The 22,633-nt window shown below is 48.1% G+C and overlaps 1 protein-coding gene across 3 annotated transcripts in view; it reads left to right on the top strand.

Moving 5' to 3' along the window:
* Nucleotides 1-21,209, top strand: part of RABEP1 (rabaptin, RAB GTPase binding effector protein 1) — a 100,243-nt gene extending 79,034 nt beyond the window's left edge. For all 3 annotated transcript variants that reach the window (XM_072730012.1, XM_072730013.1, XM_072730011.1), the window contains 9 exons: nt 1,374-1,478; nt 2,886-3,002; nt 9,932-10,030; nt 13,372-13,512; nt 16,320-16,509; nt 17,066-17,121; nt 18,791-18,889; nt 19,629-19,745; nt 20,310-21,209. In XM_072730012.1, coding sequence (XP_072586113.1) covers nt 1,374-1,478; nt 2,886-3,002; nt 9,932-10,030; nt 13,372-13,512; nt 16,320-16,509; nt 17,066-17,121; nt 18,791-18,889; nt 19,629-19,745; nt 20,310-20,411 — 1,026 coding nt within the window. In that variant the 3' untranslated portion in view covers nt 20,412-21,209. The remainder of the gene's footprint in view (nt 1-1,373; nt 1,479-2,885; nt 3,003-9,931; nt 10,031-13,371; nt 13,513-16,319; nt 16,510-17,065; nt 17,122-18,790; nt 18,890-19,628; nt 19,746-20,309) is intronic.
* The last annotated feature ends 1,424 nt before the right edge of the window (nt 21,210-22,633 follow it).

Raw genomic sequence — 22,633 nt, 5'->3', positions numbered from 1 at the left:
CACGTCGGGTAGCTCTGGGATGTATTGTACATTCACAGGATGCCCCTGGAGTCCCTATGTGCACACATTGCCACATAGTCCAGTGACTGCCATTCCAGGTGGCTGTGGCGGGAAGGGAACTGGGTGTGAGCTCCCCCACCCACCACCCCTGGAGTCTCACCTAATCGGAGCTTAGGCACCCTAATGTTGGCGTAGCCTGAATTTGGTTTGCCCCGCACCCTTTCCAGTCTTGGTGTACTCCCAGATTCCTTCTGTCACCTCTCCTTGAGATCCGAACGCAGATGCTTGTCAGCGGACACTAGAGTGTATGTAAGGAGGGGTAGGAACCATGGGAGAGAGAGAAGAGAAGGTAGCGCAGAAGGAGGTTCATTTTCCTCCTAAGAGTATTTGCAAACTCAGAAGTAAGATTAAGAGCTACAACTTCAGGCCTTTGCACAGTGCCTCACAGGATTGTGTGGCCCTGGGTTCCAGCTTCAGGGTAATAATCAGATGGTCCCCAGGTTACAGGCGGGGCCTCATCTCAGGCCACAGGACTCATGCCGCTTTTCCCGGTAACTGAGCAGGACAATGTGGTCAGAGGCCGTTTCCGACTTCTAGTGCTTTCTTTCACAGGGCCCCTGTCTCTTAAAGGACTGGTTGAGCCGTGAAGCCTGATGGCAGCCACTCCCCCCACAATCTCATGCAGGACATGTGTGAGGAGACGCTCCTTAGCAGCTCTCGGGCTGTTTGTGGCCTGAGCTGGGGGAGCGGCCAATGGGCACTGGTTCCGTCCTGCCCCTGCTCCAGGTGTCATGCTCATCTGCATTGTGTGGGTCTTGGCCTCATACTTTTGCTTCATGTTTTCCTCAAAGGTGGTGTTTTGTGGCCCTTAGCCTCCTGGTTACATAGCTGGGGCCCTTGTTTGCCTGAGAACTTTGATACTGCCTCCCTTGGGTCACTACAAATGCCAAGTGGGTTTATGTTAATACCGAATGTGTATTGGTGCTTACGGCATCTTAGAATCCAACCCTAGGGCAGCCTGGGTGGCTCAGCAGTTTAGCACTGCCTTCAGCCCGGGGCATGATCCTGGAGACCTGGCGTTAAGTCCCATGTTAGGCTCCCTGCATGGAGCCTGCTTCTCCCTCTGCCTGTGTCTCTGCCTCTCTCTTTCTCTGTGTCTCTCATGAATAAACAAATAAAATCTTAAAAAAAAAAAAAAATTAGTGGTATCTTTAAAAAAAAAAAAAAGAATCCAACCCTATAGGGCCATAACTCTGAAGAAATTGTCTACCACGTGTTCTCTGAGGAGCATAGATAAGACTGTGCACGTATTCAGATGTGCGACATACAGTCATTTTGTTCTGCTGATAAGAGGTAACTTTGATGCCCTTCAGGTACATAATGCGGGAAATAAACTTGGTAGACGTTGCGATATGTGCTCCAATTATGAAAAACAGTTACAAGGGATTCAGATTCAGGAGGCTGAGACCAGAGACCAGGTGAGTTTCTTTTTGGTATGCCAAATTGCTAATGCTGTCCTCCTCATTGCACTGCTGTCCTCCTCACTGGGGTTTTCCCTCCCACTTGCTTTGTGAAATATATCCACGTGAAATACGAAATAACCTGGTTCTTGCAGCGTCAGCTACGTTCCCAGTGGGGCACTCTGGAGCCTTCGCTTTTGTCTGCGACTCAGCTGGCCCAGCAACACGTGGGCCAGCTCAGCTCTTGCAGGGGCACGGGCACATCTCCTCTCATCGCCCTCTCCTCCTGCCCCGGGGGCGGCCGTGCTGCCAGGAATGTGCGCTGGGCAGGGTGCTTCTCCATACAGGGCTTGAGGGGGTGGTTACTGTGCTACTCACTGAATAAAGCTTAGCTGAATATTATCTTAAGCCTTATTTAGAATCTTCATCAAAGCTTATTACCTTCTTTCATAAATTTGTTAAACTGATTACAGTTAGTTTACAGGAGCACAGAAATTAAGATTTGGTAAATTTCGTATGCAGAGATTGACAAGTACTTGTCCAGATACATTGTCTAATGGATTGATTCCTTGAGAACATTTAGGAAATGTAGAATTTCAGGAGAGTGGGCTTGTGAAAGTATAAAGAAGGAAAAGATTATTTTTCTTCTATTTCCAGATTATTTTTTTATTGTAAAGGTTGTTCTCTTAGTCTTCACAATAAGTTGAAGTGATTAGAATGATGGTTTTAATATTTTCAAATGCCATTTGCATTAATTTCCTCCCATGTGTACCAATTTTCCTGGATGATGGAGACCTCAATTTCTAGAGGCGCACAGGGGCATGTGGCCTCACTGTGCGCTCAGGGAAAGGAACCCTTGAGCTAGGTTTGTTTTTGAGCTGGAATACAAATCTAGGACAGGAAAGGTGTGTGAAGGAACTCTCAGGAAGGGGAATGATGTGTTCTAGGAAGCACAAACAGCTCATGGCCTGTGGAGGTGCAGGAAGGGAGAGGACGCTCCGCTCCGAAAGGAAGACCACCATGAGGTCATTGAGGGAGAGGCGCATGTAGAAATTCTAAGTAGGGAAATGATATGATTAGACTTTTGTTTTAGGAAACATTCATAGTGTTAGTGTAGGTTGCAGATTGGAGGCAGGCGGAGGGTAGACCAGAGTAAGGGGGTGCTGCCCCGGCCTGCAGGACTCAGGTGTGGGAGGAGAGCAGACCTTTGCAAAGGAGATACCGAATGTGAGAAACGATTTGTGGAAACCTGACAGTGACGTTAGATGAGGTCAGTCATTCTGAATTGACAGATCTGTGCTGTGTCTCAAGAAGACAGAAGATGAGGCTTTTTAAATTTTTGGAGTTAGGGCTTTTTTTTTTTTTTTTAAATTAATAAAAGAATCCTTGGGAACTTTGTCCTGATGTGCATTTCAAATTGCACAGGTGAAGAAACTGCAGGCCATGCTGAGGCAGGCGAACGAGCAGTTGGAGAGGACGGCCAGGGAGAGGCAGGAGCTGGAGGATGCCCTGAAGCGCAGCACCCAGGACACCAGCCACCAGGTACCGGGGCCTGACGACCTATTGTGCCACCACCACCCAGTGGGATGCTGCATGGTTGCCTGCTGTGGCTTGGAAACAGCCCTGTTTCTTTCTTGGCCTGAGGCCACTCTGTTTTCCCTCAGAGAATAAAGATCTCTTCCTGATCTCTTTCTGCTGTAGGTCTTACAGACCTTTAAAGGATAACTGTGGAAATAACTGGTTAAGTATCAGCAGATGCTCAGTTTTAATTTTTAGTAGGTTTTTCTGCTGCACACAAACTTTCTGACAGGAATAATACTAATTAAATTCCTTTTGACTTTTTAAATGTATAACAAATAGAAAAAACTCAAACATGCACAGATAGACCCACATGCCAGAACTCACTTCTACATTCCCCTGGTTGGGACTAAATAACAGAACAGAAGCCTGCCCCCTCCCTGACTTGTGACACTAGCAGAGGGTGTTGTCTCTCTGTTGGAACAAATGAGGTAGATGGTGTGCACCATCTCATCTTCCCCTATGTAGCATTTTGAGGCTCTTCCCCGACACTGGAGCAGTGGCAGCTTCCTTGTGGTCGTCGCACACTTGTACTGTGTGCGGATCTGTCAGTGTCTCCTTTGGGACGAGTTTTTGGGTGGTTTCCAGTTCTGGGCTGTTAGGAGTACTTCTACTCTGAAATTTCCATACGGGGCTTGTTGTGCATGCTTCTGGGAATCCACTAGGAGTGCCGTGCCCAGGTCAGATGGTCAGAATGCACTCAACTTCAGCGGATAACAAAGCCAAACAATCTTCTACAGTGGTCGCACACATTTATACTCCGAGCAGCAATGCAGAGGGCATCCCTGTGGGCCCATCGTTGTGGTAGCTGATTATGGGGTTTCACGGTGGCTTAGTCTGCATTTCTCTGATGACCACCCAGGTTATGTGGCATGTGTCCTACATAGTGGCCATTGGGGTGTGGGTGTGTGTGTGTGAGTGTGTGAGTGAGATTCCCCTCTCAAGTCTTATGCTAATTGTCTATTGGATTGTCTAGTTCTGTTTATCTGTTTTTGTTATTTTTCTGATTTGTTAGAAGCCCTTTATACAATCATACTAGAGCCTTTTGGTGACTTGTGTGGTGCATTTCTGCTCATCAGTACTTGACGTTTTCATTATTTTAATGGTGTCTTTTGATGAAAAGTTCATAATTTTCGTGTAGTCAAGCTGATTGAATTTTTTTTAATGATTTGTGATTTTGTTTTTTATTTTTTTTATTTTTTATTTTTTTATTTTTTTGTTTTTTAAAAGAATATTTTTTGGGGGTGCCTGGGTGGCTCAGTCATTTGAACATACGACTCTTGATCTCAGTGCAGGTCATGATCTCAGGGTCGTGGGATCGAGCCTATGTTGGGCTTTGTTCAGTGAGGAGTCTGCTCAAGATTTTTTCCCCTTCCCTTTTCCTCCCCCTCTGTTCTTCCCACTGCTCATGTGCTCTCTCTCTCAAGTAAATAATAAGAATCCTTTTTAAAAAAGAATATTGGGGGCAGCCCGGGTGGCTCAGCGGTTTAGCACCTGCCTTCAGCCCAGGGCGTGATCCTGGAGACCCGGGATCGAATCCCATGTCGGGCTCCCTGCGTGAAGCCTGCTTCTCCCTCTGTCTATGTCTCTGCCTCTCTCTCTGTGTGTCTCTCATGAATAAATTAAAAAAAAAAAAAAAAGAATATTGGGCAGCCTGGATGGCTCAGTGGTTTAGCATCACCTTCAGCCCAGGGCCTGATCCTGGAGACCTGGGATCGAATCCCACGTCAGGCTTCCTGCATGGAGCCTGCTTCTCCCTCTGCCTGTGTTTCTGCCTCTCTCTCTCTGTGTGTCTCATGAATAAATAAATAAAATCTTAAAAAATTAAAATAGAAAAGAATATTTTCTTATGTGTTATAAAGGTATTTTCATATATTTTTGTGGAAGCTTTATTGTTTATGGTCACGTTTATATCTAAAAATCCATCTAGAACTAATTTTGATCTGTATGCTGTATAGATGAGGGTAGTTTTATTTCTTCCATTTGGATAGCTCTTCGGACCATTTAGTGAAAAGATCCCCTTTTTTCTTCTGCTCTGCAAGGTCATCTGTGTCATTCATCAAGTGATTATGTATGGTGGTAGGAGGGGAGTCATTTTCAAGACTGTTCTCTTCAGTTGGTCTGTTTGTCTATTTCTGTGCAAAATACTCTGCTGTAATTCATAGTAAAATTTTCGTTTGCTTTTTTAAAAAATAGTTTTTAGTTCTCTGCTGAGGTCTGTGTTTTCCCTCATTTCAAAAGTATTCACCTTTTAAAAAAATTTTTTTTTTAATTTTTTATTTATGATAGTCATACAGAGAGAGAGATAGAGAGGCAGAGACATAGGCAGAGGGAGAAGCAGGCTCCATGCACCGGGAGCCCGACGTGGGACTCGATCCCGGGTCTGCAGGATCGCGCCCTGGGCCAAAGGCAGGCGCCAAACTGCTGTGCCACCCAGGGATCCCCAAGTATTCACCTTTTTTTCGTGCATAGTTTTAAAACTTTAGAGTCTTTGATAATTCTCCTGGGTCTTCATGGGGTTGGCAGGTGTGAGTTTCTTTTCCCCCTGAGAAATCAGTCACATTTTCCTGATTTTTCCCATGTCGAGTACTTTTAGGTTGTACCCTGGGAACTATGAATATGTTACTGTGAGACTCAGCACTTTGTTTATCTGATTAGGTTCCGTTAGCAGGCCTCATCTTGCCTTGTGTGGAGATGCTTCTGATGTCAGTTCCTTTTTTATTTTTTTTTTAAGATTTTATTTATTTATTCATGAGAGACACAGAGAGGGAGGCAGAGACACAGGCAGAGGAAGAAGCAGGCTCCCTGCGGGGAGCTCGATACGGGACTTGATCCCAGGACTCCAGGATCACACACCCTGAGCCGAAGGCAGGCGCTAAACCACTGAGCCACCCAGGCATCCCATCAGTTCCCTTTTTAAAGCTTTTTTTTTTTTTTTTTAAAGATTTTATTTATTTATTCATGATAGAGAGAGAGAGAGAGAGAGGCAGAGACACAGGCAGAGGGAGAAGCAGGCTCCATGCACCGGGAGCCCGACGTGGGATTCGATCCCGGGTCTCCAGGATCGCGCCCTGGGCCAAAGGCAGGTGCCAAACCGCTGCGCCACCCAGGGATCTCCCTTTTTAAAGCTTTTGAAGAGCTTTTGGATGTGTTCACTTGTGGGTGTGGGACTTGTGTTGGTTGATACACAGAATTAAGCCCCCCCTCCCGTCCCCTCCCCAAGGACACTCCTCTGCTCTTCTTCCAGGGACCTTGCCGTTGCACTGGGATCACACAGAGTCTGGTCCCTTGTACCCCCCCCCCCCGCCCCCCGCAGCTATTATGGTTCTGCCGTTGGTCATCTCAGAGGAATGCTGCCACAGAAGTGAGAAAAACCCCACGTGAGCAGTGAATTCACTCCTGGATGAGTTGCTTCTCCCATTTTGACTTCCTTCTCTCAACTGTCTGCTTTTGCTTATTTTTCAAAGTCCTTGGGCAATTGTTAGTTGTAATCAGGGTGGAGAAAGGCCATTATGGGCCTCATCCTTCTTGGAAGTCTCTACTCTCTCATATATTTTTTAGACAGATCTTTTTATTTCCACCTTCATCCAAAAAGGATTCTTGACCAGCTGTGGTGTCCTGAACACTTATGCTGTTTTCCCCCAGGCTTGGAAGTTACTGTTGGGTCTGTATTTCTACTAGTAAGAAGTTAGCTGTAGGTCCTACTGTTGCTCCTTTGAAGGTAAAATATTATTTTTTCCCTGGTTATTTTAGGGATTGTTTTTTTTGCTTTTGTTTTCAGCAGTTTTACTGTGCTGTGCCTAGGTGTATTTTTTATTCATATTTTTCCTGTTTGAGGTTCTCACAGGGTTTCTTGGATATCTGAATTGATATCTTACATCATAATTGGAATAATCTCAGCCATTATGTGTATCTTTTAATAACTTGCTTTTATTGAGATATTACATATAGCCAAGTGCATAAATCTCAAGTGTAGAGCTTGGTGAATTTTAACACATGGAAAGTTTACTAGGTGATCATCATCTGGATCAAGATACAAAGCTTTCTGATATACTTGTGGTCCTTCATACTAACTAAACACCAGAGCTGCCTGCACAGAGGGTTGGCAGGGTTCTGACTTGAACACTGTTTAGTATTGCTCATTCTTGAACTTCATGCAAATGGAATCCTATTGTTCAGAGCCTTGCACAGCCAGTCTGTTTGATTATTACGTCTGAGGCTCCTGCACATTGTTCCTGCTTCCGTGGTTAGATGTGAATGCTGTATATATTCTGGTACACAGATGTGGTGTAATTTATCCATTCTGCAGTTGAGGGATGTTTGGGTTGTTTCTAGTTTTTGGCTTTTGTGAACCAATACGTTTTCTTTTCTTTTCTTTTCTTTTCTTTTCTTTTCTTTTCTTTTCTTTTCTTTTCTTTCTTTTCTTTCTTTTTTTTCTTTTTTACCAATACGTTTTCTAAAAACACCTTTGTATGTGTCTTTGGTGGACATATGGTCTCATTTCTCTGGAGCATCCCTAGGAATGAGATGACAGGGTTTCTGCATAGGCTTATTTTTAGCTCTGATAGCTCGGTTTCCATTGGGCACATTGCTTCAGATATTCGTATATATTATACCATGTTGTATTTACACATTTTTTAAAGTCTCTTCTGTATTTTCCGAATTGTCTGTTTCCTTCAGATCTGTTTTATACTCACTTTCTCTTCAAATAGGTCTAATCTGTTAAGACTCATCCATTGAAATTTTTAATTTAGATAATTTATTTTTTTTAAGATTATTTATTTATTTATTCATAGAGACATAGAGAGAGAGAGGCAGAGACACAGGCCGAGGGAGAAGCAGGCTCCATGCAGGGAGCCCGACGTGGGACTCGATCCCAGGTCTCCAGGATCACGCCCCAGGCTATAGGCGGCGCTAAACCGCTGCACCACTGGGGCTGCCCTAATTTATTTTTTCTATTTATCATTTCCATTTGGTTACTTTCCATTGTTTCCAGTTCTCTGGTAGGTCTCAATTCCCTTGTATTATTTAAAAAAAAAAAAAAAATATATATATATATATATACACACACACATATATATATATTTAGAGATTTTATTTATTTATTCATGAGAGACACAGAGAGAGAGAGAGAGAGGCAGAGATACAGGTAGAGGGAGAAGCAGGCTCCATGCAGGGAGCCCGATGTGGGACTCAATCCTTGGACTCCAGGATCACACCCTGGAGGGTGCTAAACCGCTGAGCCACCCAGGCATCCCTCAATTCTCTTTTAAATAGATCTCTGGACAGGTCAAATATAGTTAATTTTAAAGTCTATCTCTAATAATTCACAAATCTGGATTCACTTTAGATCTGTTTGTATTGTTTTGTTTTTATTATTTCCTTTTGGTTTTATCCTGTCCTTTCTTTTGTGCATTTTTATGTGAGTGCTGAACATTGTATATTAAAATGTTGAAATGATATAAAGCCATTTTCCTGATGAAAGCTAGTGACAGGGATCCCTGGGTGGTACAGCCGTTTGGCGCCTGCCTTTGGCCCAGGGCGCGATCCTGGAGACCCGGGATCGAATCCTACGTTGGGCTCCCGGTGCATGGAGCCTGCTTCTCCCTCTGCCTATGTCTCTGCCTCTCTCTCTTTCTCTCTGTAACTATCATAAATAAATAAAATTTAAAAAAAAAAAAAAAAAAAGAAAGAAAGCTAGTGACAGTCCCTCCAGGCATTGAGATTATATAAAGTTGTGAAGTTCGGGTTACTTTAAAGCCTTCCCTTACCCTAGGCTGTCGCCTTGTGGGGACCCAATCCACACCATGCAGCGAGTTTCACAGGGTGCCTTTGCATCATGGCTTCTGGACTCTCATCTCTGCCACCCTGTCCTGGACGCTGGGCTTCATGGTGTCACATAGGTTTCTCTTGGAGCTGGCATGTCCTCCTTCTGACCCTTGGCTCTGTAAATCTTTTTTTGCCCTGTTCTCCGGTGCCTTCAAGTAGATATCTTTCATGTTTTTGTCTGGTTTTCTTAATTCTCAATAGGAAGTTTGAGTCACATGACCTAATCTGCCACTACTGGAAGCAGAATGCTGTCAATAATTTTTTTAATGTCTGAACGAATATATTTTGATTTATATTATAATTGTTATGTACGAATCCCCAACTTTCACAGGACCTCTCTCAGAAACATTCAAACTGGGGATCCCTGGGTGGCTCAGTGGTTTTGCGCCTGCTTTCAGCCCAGGGCGTGATCCTGGAGTCCCGGGATTGAGTCCCGCATCAGGCTATCGGCATGGAGCCTGCTTCTCCCTCTGCCTTTGTCTCTGCCTCTCTCTCTCTCTCTCTCTCTCTCTGTGTGTGTGTGTGTCTGTCTGTCATGAATAAATAAATAAAATCTTAAAAAAAAAAAAAGAAACATTCAAACTAAGGGAGTTTACAGTTCAATGATGTTAGTCGTGCACTGCTTGCTTTTGAGTAAATCATCTTCGAAGACTGACATTAGTTCACAGAAGGTCCATTTATGCTTTACACTGTGTGCTTTTGTTTTGTGGACAAGAGTTTCAAAATTTTTATTGATTTTTTTTTAAGCTTCTTTCTTTTTTTTTTTTTTAAAAAAAAGCTTCTTTAAGGATAATATAAGTAGGCCTCGTGGGTTAACATCTCTGTCTTGAGATCCACAAAATGCTATCTGTTCATGTATAGCAGTGCGCAGCCCTAGGGATGTTTGGTGCCGCCCTGTGTGACACAAGGGGCCAAGACCCCGTAGATGCATGCATATCCGTTGAATGAGTGATGAGCTGGTTAGGTCTGGACATCACATAAGCAAGGTTGGAAGGGTTCGCATAAGAATCACCAGCTTCCTAACTATATTGTCTGTGTGTCCTTTTTTTTTTTTTTCTTTTAAGATCTCTGCACTTGTCCTCAGAGCCCAGGCATCTGAGATCTTACTTGAAGAGTTACAACAGGGGTTTTCCCAGGCGAAAAGGGATGTTCAGGAGCAGATGGTAAGTTAACATTTAAATCAGCATTGACTGTGTTGATAGAGTCCCCTTTGTTCTGTTGGGTCTCACCCTCTTTGCTATGACCATGTCTCCCTGGCCCAGTGGTCACACTGTTCTGCTCTCTGGGGCTGAAGCAACATTTGTAAAGGACAAGCTTTTTAAGCCTGCCTCCTGAACAAAAAACACTCTTACCTTTACCTTTACTTTTCCGATTTGAGAAACTTGAACAGAATAAACTTTGGACTAATTGTTGGTCCCAAATACAAGGTGAATATTGAAATCTCTCAGAGCTCCGGCAGATGGAATGTTTGAACTGTCCTTGTACTTTCCTGAGCAGTTAATTATTGAGAGTAGCCTAATCAATGTCACAGGAATTAGGGTGACATGTGCTCCCAGGCACTGATGATCTTTGTAGATGATGGTCCTGCTGGGATGATCCTACAAGCTGCTCCTGGTCCAGCTCTGCCAGGGGTGGATGTGTGGGAAAAGGAATGGTGGGTTTTGATCTGCATCAGGTCAGTATCTGAGTGCCTTTTGAGCTGATCCTAAATAATAGTCATGGTCTCTCGAGGAGCATCTCATTCTAATCATTGACTAGAGAGTTCCATACCTTTTCCATACCTATTGACAGAGAATACAAAATGATAACCATCAGTGTAAAAATCACTGCTAAATGTTGACAGAACCAGTATTTAGCTGCCTTCACTCCACTGTCCTCTCTTATCTCTTCCCTGCTTGTTTTTCAGCCCCACCTGCCTGTACAAACACGTTCCAAGTGGACTCCCCTTAAAACCTGTGTATTGCGAGTGATGTAGAAGTATTCAGAGTAATGTTGGGGTCCTTCTTGACATGACCTTCAGAGGTTCTCATACTGAGGAAGAGAGATTCTTCTTTGCCCCTCAGACAAGAGCAGCTGTGACAGTGCCTGGGGTCTTAGTATCCTTCTAATATTTTATTTGGAAAATTTTGATTTTGAGAGGTTATAGAGTAAGCATTCCTAAAATCTTCCTAAATCTTCTAGATTTACTAGTTGTCAGTACTTTGCCACATTTTCACACATGGCTGCTCTGGTTTCTCCATCTCTGTGCCTTTGTGTGTGTGTGTGTGTTTTCTGAGCCATTCAGAAATACGTTGCAGACATTGTGATGCTCCTAAATATTTCAGCATGTGTTTGCTGAGAACAGAGAGGTGGTTCTATACCACCACAGTGCAGTTACCACATCCCTAAAATGTGACAATGGTTCCCAAAGCCCATGATTATTTTTACAGGTGGTTTCAGGTTTTTATTCTGATTTTTTTTTTAATTTTATTTTTTATGATAGTCACACACACACAGAGAGAGAGAGAGAGAGAGGGGCAGAGACATAGGCAGAGGGAGAAGCAGGCTCCATGCACTGGGAGCCCGACGTGAGATTCGATCCCGGTCTCCAGGATCGCGCCCTGGGCCAAAGGCAGGCGCCAAACTGCTGCGCCACCCAGGGATCCCTTATTCTGATTTTTTGATGGAGGAACCCATAAAAGGTCACACATTGTTTTTTCTGTCTTGTCACTTAGTCTCTTTTAATCTAGAACAGTTGCCCCCCCCCCCTTTTTTTTGTCTTCTGTGACATTAGCATTTTTGAAGAGCTCCGACCAACTGCCTCATAGAATCTTGTCTGATTATTCCCATGTGATTAGATTCAGGTTAGATGAATAGGCCAAGAACATCATGGAAATGATGAGTCAGCGGGAGTTTAGGACAGCAGGGGCATGTTGTGAGGGGCGGGTCCACTGTTGGTGGTCTTCAGTATGGTCCCTTGGTCAAGGTGGGAACAAGAGTTACAGAGTGACCATGTTAGTATTGCTACCAATGGCAAAACTGTTAAGTGAGGTTCAGCATTTCTTTGTAGCTCTTTTTGCTCTTAGAATGTATCCCAGCTAAAGATTCACAGTCTGCACAGTGTTCAGAAGTTACTTCAATTAACTGTTTCCTTTGTGGTTATCTGTTTGCTCCATTTGTTCTGTTTGTATTACATTTTCGGGTTTTCCTTTTTCTTCTTTGATTTATTATTATTTTTTGAACATGCAACATGGTTCATAAGTCAAAACTGTAAAAATGTGTAAATGTTCAGATCTCTTCCATTCCCTATCCGTTTCACCCTCTTCCTAGCCCCTCCTGTATATGGTTTTATTTTTGATTTATCCTTCTGTTTTTCTCGTTGCAAAAGTAAGTAACTATATACATTTTATTTTTCCCCTTTTTCATGTCTTAGAGAAGTGGGATGCTGATATTTTGTTGTAAATGGGTTAAAAGTGAGCGTAAAACAATTGATTCTGGCCTGAAGATAAGTAAGAGCCAGCAAAATTGGCCAAACTTTACATGTGACCTTGTGTGCCTGCCAGTAGCCTATTTGTCCTTTAGAATGCAGTGATCACCTTCTCTAGGAAATGTCCTTGAGCCTCTCCCCTCGGAGCCTCTGTCCTTTTACCCCGCTGTACCCATTCCCTGTCCTAGCACCTGCACTTCTGCTGGGCAGTTGTGGGTTTACTGAGCTCTCCCTCCTCTGCAATGTGAGCGTCTCAAGGGCAGATCTCAGTCCTATATCTCTGTATCCTCGTATGCAGCAAAATGCCTCCTATAGAGTAGCAGCTGTTAAATAAACATTGGAGGAGTGAATAATCTATACTTATATATACATTTAAGTTAAATGAGTGTTAGAAATTAGCAGAAATCAAATACTTCCGTAGAATTTTATCATTATACTCAGATTAGCCAGAATAACTTTTATATTGATTAAAATTCCCATTAAATACCTAAAATTACATTGCACATCAGCCTGCAGTGGTAGGAGCCTGTCCCATCTTCAGAGTGAGCTGCTCAAGTGTCCTGTACTTCCTAAGCATAGGTCCTCCTGATGACTTCCAGTATTTGGGGTCCACAGGCCATTCAGTGATCCTCAACTGGTTGTTATATACATAGTCCACATACATACACATTTGTGTAATGAAGGAGGAAGACCATGCTCTTTTGTTCTCCCTGCTTCTGTTGAATGCATGCTATGAGGAGGTAACATGTGCTCCATTTGATTTAAGTGCTGGCTGTGTAGCCACTGGAGATACTGGTCCATTGCTAGTGCAGGGATATCATTGGTGGAAACCATGGAAGATGGGCTCCAAGGCTGCTGCTTGCCTGTCTGTTCGAGTAGAAGACTGCAAATAGGAATATCTCTGGCAGCTTCTTGTAGGTCTTACAGAGCTTTATTACATATCCTCCATCCTCAGCCCTCATTTGGTTTGACCTTATTTTTCTCAGCAGATAGGATTTACCTTTCTGGCTGTGATGAGTATATCTGTTTCTATTTCAGGCAGTGCTGATGCAGTCCCGGGAGCAGGTTTCAGAAGAGCTGGCAAGGTTACAGAAAGATAATGACAGTCTGCAGGGAAAGCACAGCTTGCATGTGTCATTACAGCAAGCGGAAGACTTCATCCTCCCAGACACTGTGGAGGTAACTGGGCTTCCACATGATCGAAAATGCAAACAAATATGTTTTCTGAAATGGCTGCCAACCAGTTCTTTTTTGAAACAGGCTTTATTGAGATATAATTCACATACCAAATAATTCACCCTTTTATTTTTTTTAATTTATTTTTAAAGATTTTATTTATTTATTCATGAGAGAGAGAGTGTGGCAGAGACACAGGCAGAGGGAGAAGCAGACTCCATGAAGGGAGCCCAACGTGGGACTCGATCCTGGGTCTCCAGGATCAGGCCCTGGGCCGAAGGCGTCACTAAACCGCTGAGCCACCCGGGCCGCTCTAATTCGCCTTTTTAAAGTGTACAATTCAGTGTTTTTTAGATATTCTCTGATGTGACCACAGTCAATTTCAGGACACTGTTTATCACCTCAGCAGGAAGCCCCTTCCCTGTCATTCTCCCCACTACTCCCAGCCCTAAGCAGCTGCTTAACCTATTTTCTTTCCATAGATTGCCCTACTGTGGACTTCTGTGGGACTAGAATCCTACAATTTGTGTTTTTTTGTGTCTGGCTTCTTCCACACGGCATACTGTTGTCAGGGTTCATCTGTGCTGTCAAGCAGGCATCAGGCTACCTGTTCCTTCTTGTGACCACCAACACTTCACGGCATGGACGTTTTGTGTATCCATTTGTCTGTTGTTAGGCATTCGGGCTGTCTCCCTGTGTGGCCTGCTGTGAATAATGTGCTGCAAACATTCCTGTACGCTTTTTGGTTTATTTCTCTAGAGGAATAACCTCGGAGTGGGTCGTGGGGTCCTGTGGGAATGCCACGGTGATTATGGGAGGATTTCTCCTGTCCCTACTGTTCTATTCCAGACCTCCTAGTGGGTGCGAAGCAGCATCTTGTGGTTCTCATTCGCACTCTGCTGGGCACTCAGCTGATGATACTGAGCGTCTTCCCATGTGTTTATTGCCCATCTATCTGTGTTCCTCGAGAGGTGTCTAGTCACATCTTTTGCTCATCTCTAAATTGGATTATTTTTTATTGTGGAATTCTGTGGCTCTGTATATAGTCTAGATCTAAGTCCCTCACCAGACAATTTGCAGATCCTTTGCTCCATTCCATGGATTATCTTGTTCACTTCCTGATGGTGCCCTTGGAAGCACAAAAGCTCTGAGCTTTGAGAGTCCAGTTTGTTTTTCCTCCTGTAGCTCATGTGTTCAGTGTCCTGAGAATCCTTTGGTGGATCGGTCTATAAATTACTCTTGCAGGAGCAGACTGAGAACATGCTGGAAGTGAAATGTGTGAAGGAGTTCCCAGGCTGGTTGCTTGCGATACTTGTTTTTCTGGGTCACGCTTGAAAGGGTAAATGGCACTCACTTAACTTTTATGACACTTTGGGTTACTTCTGTTCCTTTCTCATTGGGTGAGTCTGGGCTGTGAAACCACACGCTTCCCTGAGACGTTCACAACCATCTCCATCCAGGTACTAACTGGGCCTGAGTTCAGACGGGCTGTACACATCTCTCCTTGACCCTCCCGACACTCAGGCTGCTCCATTGTCAAGTCCTTCATCAGCAAACCATATCTTAGGCTACACCCAAGTAAACTGTTAACAGTATAGGCAAGGAAGACACTTCTTAGGGCAGTTTTCAAAACAAAATAGAAAGATGTTACTGGTGAAATCTTTAGTTTCAGGGTTTTTTTTAAAAAGAAATAATATTTTAAAATTGACATTACAGAAATTGTTTTATGAAACAATGTTTCATAATGATCCAGTGTTTCCTTGATCCTACTCTGCAGATTCAACCTTTACAATTTGGAACTCATTCTTTTTTTTTTCCTGTATATGTATCAACATTGCTATTGGTTTTTGTTTTGATGTACTCATGGGGCCACCTTGCCAACCTAGCCACAGCGCCCTATCCCTGCCCTAACCCTGTGTGTCCATGGAGGTTGCTGGCACTTTCTGTGGCTGATCTTGGCAGAGTTTGGGGCCCTGTCTCCTTGCACTCCCAGTACCATCCCCCTCTGATGAGTGGTTCTTTTTGGGCGGAGGATTCTTTTCCATGCTCTCTAGACTTTTCCACACTTTGTGGAATGCTTGAGGAATGTCACCCGTCCAGCCTGTGAGGCCTGGCTCTTAGACCCGCTCTAGGAGTACATCTTAGGCTTTTCTTACCACAGTTTTTTCATTATTCTCTTTTCTGCTATTCCTGATTTTACATACATCTGGTAGTTATCTAAGAATCCCAGCGTTTACCTTAGAGTTGCTTTAGGATATAATTGGATTGTTTTAAAGAATATAGCTAAAATTTAGGGAAATAATAAAATAAGGCTTAAACTGAATTTATTCTAGAAAAACAGGTGGTCATGGTGGAAAGTTCTTTGCCTCACTGCCTCTAGCAGGTTGTGGCTGACGTTCAGCAAGTGCGTGTGTTTGAGTCCATGTGTGAGCAAATGCACTTGGTCCTCATGTTCCACACCTGCTTCTGCCTTCCAACCTTCTGGGTCCTCACCCCTAGTTCCCCCCAGATGTACCCAGTTGATCCTGGGGCCTGGAAGCCATCCATGGTGATTCCCTCCCTGCAAGTTACTTAACGTTTTTATTTTTCTGCTTATGAGCCAGTTTTGACGGAGAGACCTGCTGTCCACAGTGCACATTTTTGGCCTCAGATGTCTTATTTCTACACCATGCTGAACATTAGGGCAGGGACCCCCAGGGAGTTGGCACCGTGTTGGTTTCTGAACTGTGTAAAACTACAGGTGCGAATCTGGGGGCTTCCATGGTCTCTCCCCACCACACACTGAGCGAGCACTTGTTCCTTGGCTGCAGGCACTGCGGGAGCTGGTCCTCAAATACCGAGAGAGCATCGTGCATGTGCGGACGGCGGCAGAGCACATAGAGGAGAAGCTGAAGGCAGAGATACTGTTCCTCAAAGAGCAGATCCAGGCAGAACAGTGCTTAAAAGAGAACCTTGAAGAGACCCTGCAGCTGGAGATAGAGAACTGCAAGGAGGAGCTGGGTGAGGACACGGGCCCTGCTGGGGGGCGGTGGTGGGGAACCAGGCGGAGGGTGGGTGCGGGGGGACAGGGGTACGTGGGGGTATGCCCACGGGGGGTATGTACGTGGGGGCCAGAAGGTGGGCAGGTTCGGATGGGAAACAGTGCTGCCAGGGCTGAGAATGTGGAAGACAGAAAATGGGTAGAGGAGGTACAGAAAACAGTGAGGGGTGTTCAGGTGTTCTGATACATCCAGAGTAAATTGATTTAATTGGGACTCAAAAACCACAAAAATCCCCTATTTCAGAGAGAGCAGCCGGCCGCCTTCTTGGCAGAGCCCTGCAGTGTCACCAGAGCCTTGCTGGTTCCCCACCCCAGGGTCACACAGGGTGCAGACACTTCCCTGGGGCACCGTGCCCTAGGGGTAAGGGGAGGGGTTCCTGAGGAGGTGCATGTCGCGCTGTGCCTCACTGAGCTCAGTGCTTTCACTGTTTGAGGTGGAGCTTGTGGTAGAAAAGGGCATAAACAAAACAGGTGCAAAATAATCAGTAAGTGCTGACACTTCTCTTTTCCTTTTAGCTTCCATTTCTAGTCTAAAAGCGGAACTAGAGAGAATAAAAGTAGAAAAAGGACAGGTGAGTCCCACGACGTTCACATTCATTGCATCCATGGTGATGGGTGCAGGTGAGTGTCCCGCCCTTCGAGAGCTTCTGCCCAGTACCAGGGCAGCACGTTTGCTGGGCCTGCTCCATGCACAGGGAAGCCCATGCTGGGGGACACTGAGGCCACGGGACAGGCAAGCAGGGTCACGGCATGTAGGTGCTTACGTGACCAGAGCAGAGCACAGTCCCTGACAAATGGGAGGGGGCATTTGTAGCTGCCGGTCATCTTCGCACACACACCTCTGGTAGCAGACCCCATTCAATTCACCGAGCCCGTGACACCCCCCGCCTCCCACGCTCCCTTCCTTCCTAGGCTTGTGGCCACACCTCAGCCCGTACCTGCCCACAGCCCACCATCTTCCCAGACCTTGTCCCATAGGCTTAGCTGCCCGAGCGCCTCGTTCACACCTGCCTTTCTCAGTGTCCATGGCCTCCCCATGGCTCAGCTGTCTTTCCTTCCACGCTGCTTGCCTCCACATGGTCTCCACCGACAGCCGCAGCCTCCACTCCCTGCCTGTCTCAGCCTGTCCCAGGCTGCCAACAGGCCTGGCTGAGCAGCACCGTGTGTCCCTCTGTGTGCCCAATGGCCTCGGGTGCTGTCCACCTGCTCTCCCCTCCACCTGCCCCTTGCCCTCCACTGTGACAGCCTTTTGCCCACCATCTGCCCTACCACCTTCAGTGTCCCGGCCCCTTGATGGCCCTCTCACCTTCACTCCTGGCCCACTCATGCTCCTTCACAGAAGGGTCTTCCGTCGCCGATCTCTCCATCTTCTCCAGGGATCCTTGGTTTTTCCCTCACAGTCTCGGGCCTGGAACCTTTACCTCCTGATCTCTTTTCTGCAAACACGCTTGTTGTCCCCTGTTGGACAGCACATCCTCCCTTCCCGGCAGGGGCTCTGGGAACCGTGTAGGCCCTCTGCAGCCCAGTGCGGTCTGGCTCCTGTGCTGTTGGGGCTGCACGGGCAGAAATCAGCTTTGGAGCGTGTCCCATCTTGTGCACACGATGCTGTGTGGGCTCAGACCTCAGTGCTCACCCCACTCCCTGCCCCAGCCTGACGTCTTTCTCTGCCTCTGAAGCATGCCCGGTTCTCTCAGCATTATAGGGCTGCCAATGTGACTGTGTTGCTGTCTGCTGGTCCCCCACATCCCCCTCACCCCCCACGGTCCCCACCGCTTCCAGGGTGGAGCCTGTGTTCCCAGCCCGCTCAGGGCTCTTCTGCCTCGTCCTGCAGGGCCTGGTGCAGTGGGATTCACCCCGGTTCTGAGTGCGTTTTCCCACCTGCCACCCGCTCCCCTCCTGAGGTTCTTCCCACCCTCTCCCCTTATCACCCTCCTCCTTCCCCTGGAAAATGTTTCTGTTCAGGGTCAGTGTCATGGCAGCTTTTCTGGAAGAATTAAATGCTGCTTCTCCACATTCACACGCTGTCAGTTATGCACATGTTTATGTTCTGCCTTCCCCGTCCCCAGGCCTTAGGACCTAGAGGACCTGATGTCTGATGGAAGGAAGAGGAGGTCTTGAAGCGTAAACAGCAGGCTCGGTGAAAGGGTGGGGAGAGCATGGTCAGGGCCTGGGCCCCCCGAGGGCGGGGCTACTTCTTCTCCAGGCCACAGGCACCTGCTCAGCTTGGCTTCCCTTCCACAGCTGGAGACCACACTCCGAGAGAAGTCTCAGCAGCTCGAGGGCCTCCAGGAGATGAGAATCACTCTGGAAGAACAGTTAAAGAAGGAGGCTGCTGCTAAGGTGATGTTTGTGTTGGTGATTTCATGATGTAGTGCCACAAACCTGGGGTCACCTGTTGCTTGTTGACGGTGGCAGCTTGGAGCTGTGCCCTGAGGGCTGGCAGGGCTGGCCGCTTGCAGAGGGAAAAGGACCTTGTGATTCGGGTCGCCGGCTCCGGGGCCTGGCCCTCCAGGCTTATGGGCACACTTGGTACCATCCTCCCAGGCCCGTCCATGTGACCATCTCCCAGGGACGCACTGCTGGAGATCAGTCCAGCTAGGCTCCAAGTGCACGAGGCCAACTGTGGGGTGGGGGTCCTAGGTTGGGGCTCCGACCCCAAAAGATGAAAACACCGCGTACTGTCTCTTAAGGCTCCCGCGTGGTCCCATTGACATGCTTGTCTGCAGGGCAGACTGGAGGTCGTGGGGGTCGCCTGGGGCACGCGCGTGTGCCCTTTTCCCCACAGATGCTAGATGGTGCTGGCTCCCAAAGTGTGTGTCCCTGTTACTGTGCAACCTCTGATCCCAGCAGCTGCCTTTTGCTAACGGTGGTCCCCAGGCTATTGGGGGGAGGAGGGCACTGGGGCAGCTTTGGCATTTTGGCCATTTTAGGAGGACTTCAGACTGCGCAGTTGGCCCCGGGGGCTGCTGGGTTCCCTGCGGCTCTCCTCCTGGAGGCAGACCTCAGGTTCCTCGATCCCCAAAGTGATACATATGTACGGCTCCTTGGCATTGATCCTCTTTCAAAACTTGTATCGTAGGTGAGTGTGGAACAGCTGATGTTTGAAGAGAAGAACAAAGCTCAGAGGCTGCAGACAGAGCTGGACGTCAGCGAGCAAGTCCAGAGAGACTTCGTCAAGCTCTCTCAGACCCTTCAGGTGAGGACTGGGCACCTGGGCCTGCTGCAGCCTCATGGCCGGCCCGTCTACCCCCCCGCCCCACCCCCAGGCCATCGATGAGGGAAGGCAAGTCCCAGCTGTTGATGTGAGGCCCTGGCTGGCCAGGCAACACTTACAGGGGTTCCTCTGTGTCCTGAAGCCCTGGAACCCCATTCCCTCTGTGGAGTGCCCTGTGTCCCTGCTCCTCACACCTCACCCCTGCCATCCAGGCTGTCCTCCCTATGGAGCCTCCCCTGGGTCCCTAAGTCTGGCTGTGGTGCTCCTGGGCCTGCCACCTGGGTGCACTCGATGGACGTCAATGGGGTCAGGATGAGGCGCTGAACTCTGATGCTTGAGGTGGTTTCCTGACTTAGCTGTGGGGTCGGGGGTCAGGGGTCATCCACCCAGGGTCCCAGCCCTGACCCTGGGCCTGCAGCACAGCAGCCCTGGGAGGTGCCTGGTCTGGGGTGGGGGGTGGCTCACGGGCCCCTTCCCCGTGAAACCAGAGTAAAGTCAGGGACCCCAGGTCGGGGGCACAGGCCATGATTCGGTGTTGCTCCCTAGGTGCAGCTGGAGCGGATCCGGCAGGCGGGCTCCCTGGAGCGGGTGCGGGCCATCCTGAATGACACCAAGCTAACGGACATCAACCAGCTCCCTGAGACATGACCCTGTGCAGGACGCTGGCCTGCACTCTGGGTTTTTAACTCCTCTTAGAGCAACATTAATTATTATTTAACTCTTAACTGAAGACATCACAGAGGAAGCCTGGAGCGATGCTTGCTTCTGGTGGGAGAAGCACGTGTAGCACGGGGCAGCCCAGCCAGGGGGACGTGCGCGGAAGGACTTTCCCACGGGGACACTGATGGCCAATGCTGGACTCCGCTGAGGTGGGGTCTGCCGGGTAACGGACAAAGTGCTGCTTTATCCAATGTTTTCCTGCCTTTCGAGCAACAGCCCAATTGTGTTTGGAATGACAGTTTCTGTTCCTAGATGTTGGGAGAGAGCCTTTCCCTTTCTGTTTTCTGGAGTCAGCGGTGACCATGTTGGGCCAGCAGAAGGTGTCGTGTGCTGTACGAGTATTTTATATTAAAATATGAAGTCTGAGAGCAGGCGGCTGGCTAGGGACCCCGATGCTCGGCTCAGTGCGTCTGTCTTACCATTTTCCGTCGGGTTGGAGGCCCTTCCTTACGCCTAGACTCACCTGTCCAGGAGCTGAATGAATTGTGAGATGGGGGGGGGGGGGGGGGCTTTGGTGGAAGCAGAGGTTACAGGACAAGCACAAGAGACTGCATGGAAGCACTTTTTCTGCCTCCCCCACCCCCCGGAGGTGTTCTGTGGCCCACACGTACCAGGGTGAAGCTGAACGGGCACGTCTACTCTTTTGAAAACTGTTTCAGTTTAGTTATTGGATCAGTGGAAAAGATAGTATTAATAAAACAAGCTATGTCTGACATCTAGAATAAACTCACAGACCTGCTCATTTCCACCTTTGGTCTGTGGGCCTGGGTGCCTTGTTTCCGAAGGGTCCAGGGCAGTAACGGGGAGGATGAGGCCGGGGAGGCTGGGACCTGGGTGTGGGGTGGGGACTGCCCTGTGTGGGCCTTGGGGCAACCCCGTCAGGTTGGCACCAGGCTGCGGAGCTGTGAGCTCAGGCCCCTCCCCGTTCCCACGACCTGAGCAAGGGTGTCAGCTGCAAGCTCCCCTGTGTTGGGAAGCCCAGGGACATGGCTGGTGCTCACCCGCCACCTCACAGGGTTGTCCGCAGAGCGGATATGGGAGCTCCTTGCGCAGGTGGCCCCAGGGCCGCACTGCGGGCTGTGAGGAGGAGCCACATGCAGGAAGTAGCCTCTGGCTCAGCCTTGGCACCTCAGTCCAGGCCTTGCGGCCCTGTGGGAGGGGCTGGCCTGCAGACACCCCCGCCAGCTCCCCCAGGACATGAGCACGGCTGCACGTCACTCCGTGGGGCCTGTCGTAGTTTTCATCCAGGAGCATGAAGAGCAGATGCTAACCACAGAACCGGTGCTCTAGGCCCACCGTGCGAGAAGCACAGAGGGGTTTTAAACCAGATAGTGTTACTTGGTTTAGGGAGAGGATCCGGTCACCATGTCACTGGGATTTGTATTAATTCCAACAAATGATACCTTTCGGGACGACTAGCCCCAGGCGCTTCAGGCCACCGTAGTGCCAGCACATCCAGGGTGAGTGCTCGCCTTCTGGGTGGAGCTCCCGGGGATGCTATGCCCACACGACACCCCACACCCCATCCTCTCCCTGCGACGGTGCCGGGGCTGGAAGACGGTGACGGGAACCAACTGCGCACAGGTGCACATAGGCTTCCTGGGGCCGAACTGTGGTGACGCTCCCCTCAGGGGGGAGCACTTCAGGGCTTTAGGTGTGATGGGAGGGAGCCCCGGGGTGGAGGGAAGAAGTGTCCCTGTGCTCACATACTGTCTGGAGGCACATGGTGCACATCTGACACACCCTGTCACTCAGGGCCTCCTTCCCGGTCCATCTTCCTGAGGCCCTACCTTCCCCATGCACGCTGGTGGGCGCGAGACACAACTGGACACCAAGGCTGAACCTGTGCCTGCAGATGTCACGGCACAGCCGGCGCCGGTCAAGCAGGGCCAGGGGCGAGTATGCATCTAAGCATGTGTTAAGTGGTTGCTGCCTCCCTTGTTGCGGGGCCACCTCTCACTCCTAGGGTCGGTCTGCTGCAGCCCCGCACCTGGCGCTGCCCCCGGGAAATGCAGTGGTCGCTGTTGGAGCATGGAGACGCGGCACGGATGGGCAGGGACAGGCGGTGCACAGCTGAAGGCTCAGGAGTTTTACCAGGTCCTGGGGCCTTGTGCACGCAGCCCTGCCCTCAGCTTGATTATAAGCACGCT

This window comes from Vulpes vulpes, chromosome 12, assembly GCF_048418805.1.
Source record: "Vulpes vulpes isolate BD-2025 chromosome 12, VulVul3, whole genome shotgun sequence".
In the NCBI taxonomy this organism is placed as follows: Eukaryota; Metazoa; Chordata; class Mammalia; order Carnivora; family Canidae; genus Vulpes; species Vulpes vulpes.
Note: the sequence above shows the minus strand (reverse complement) of the source record. Positions and strands in the feature narration are given on the sequence as shown.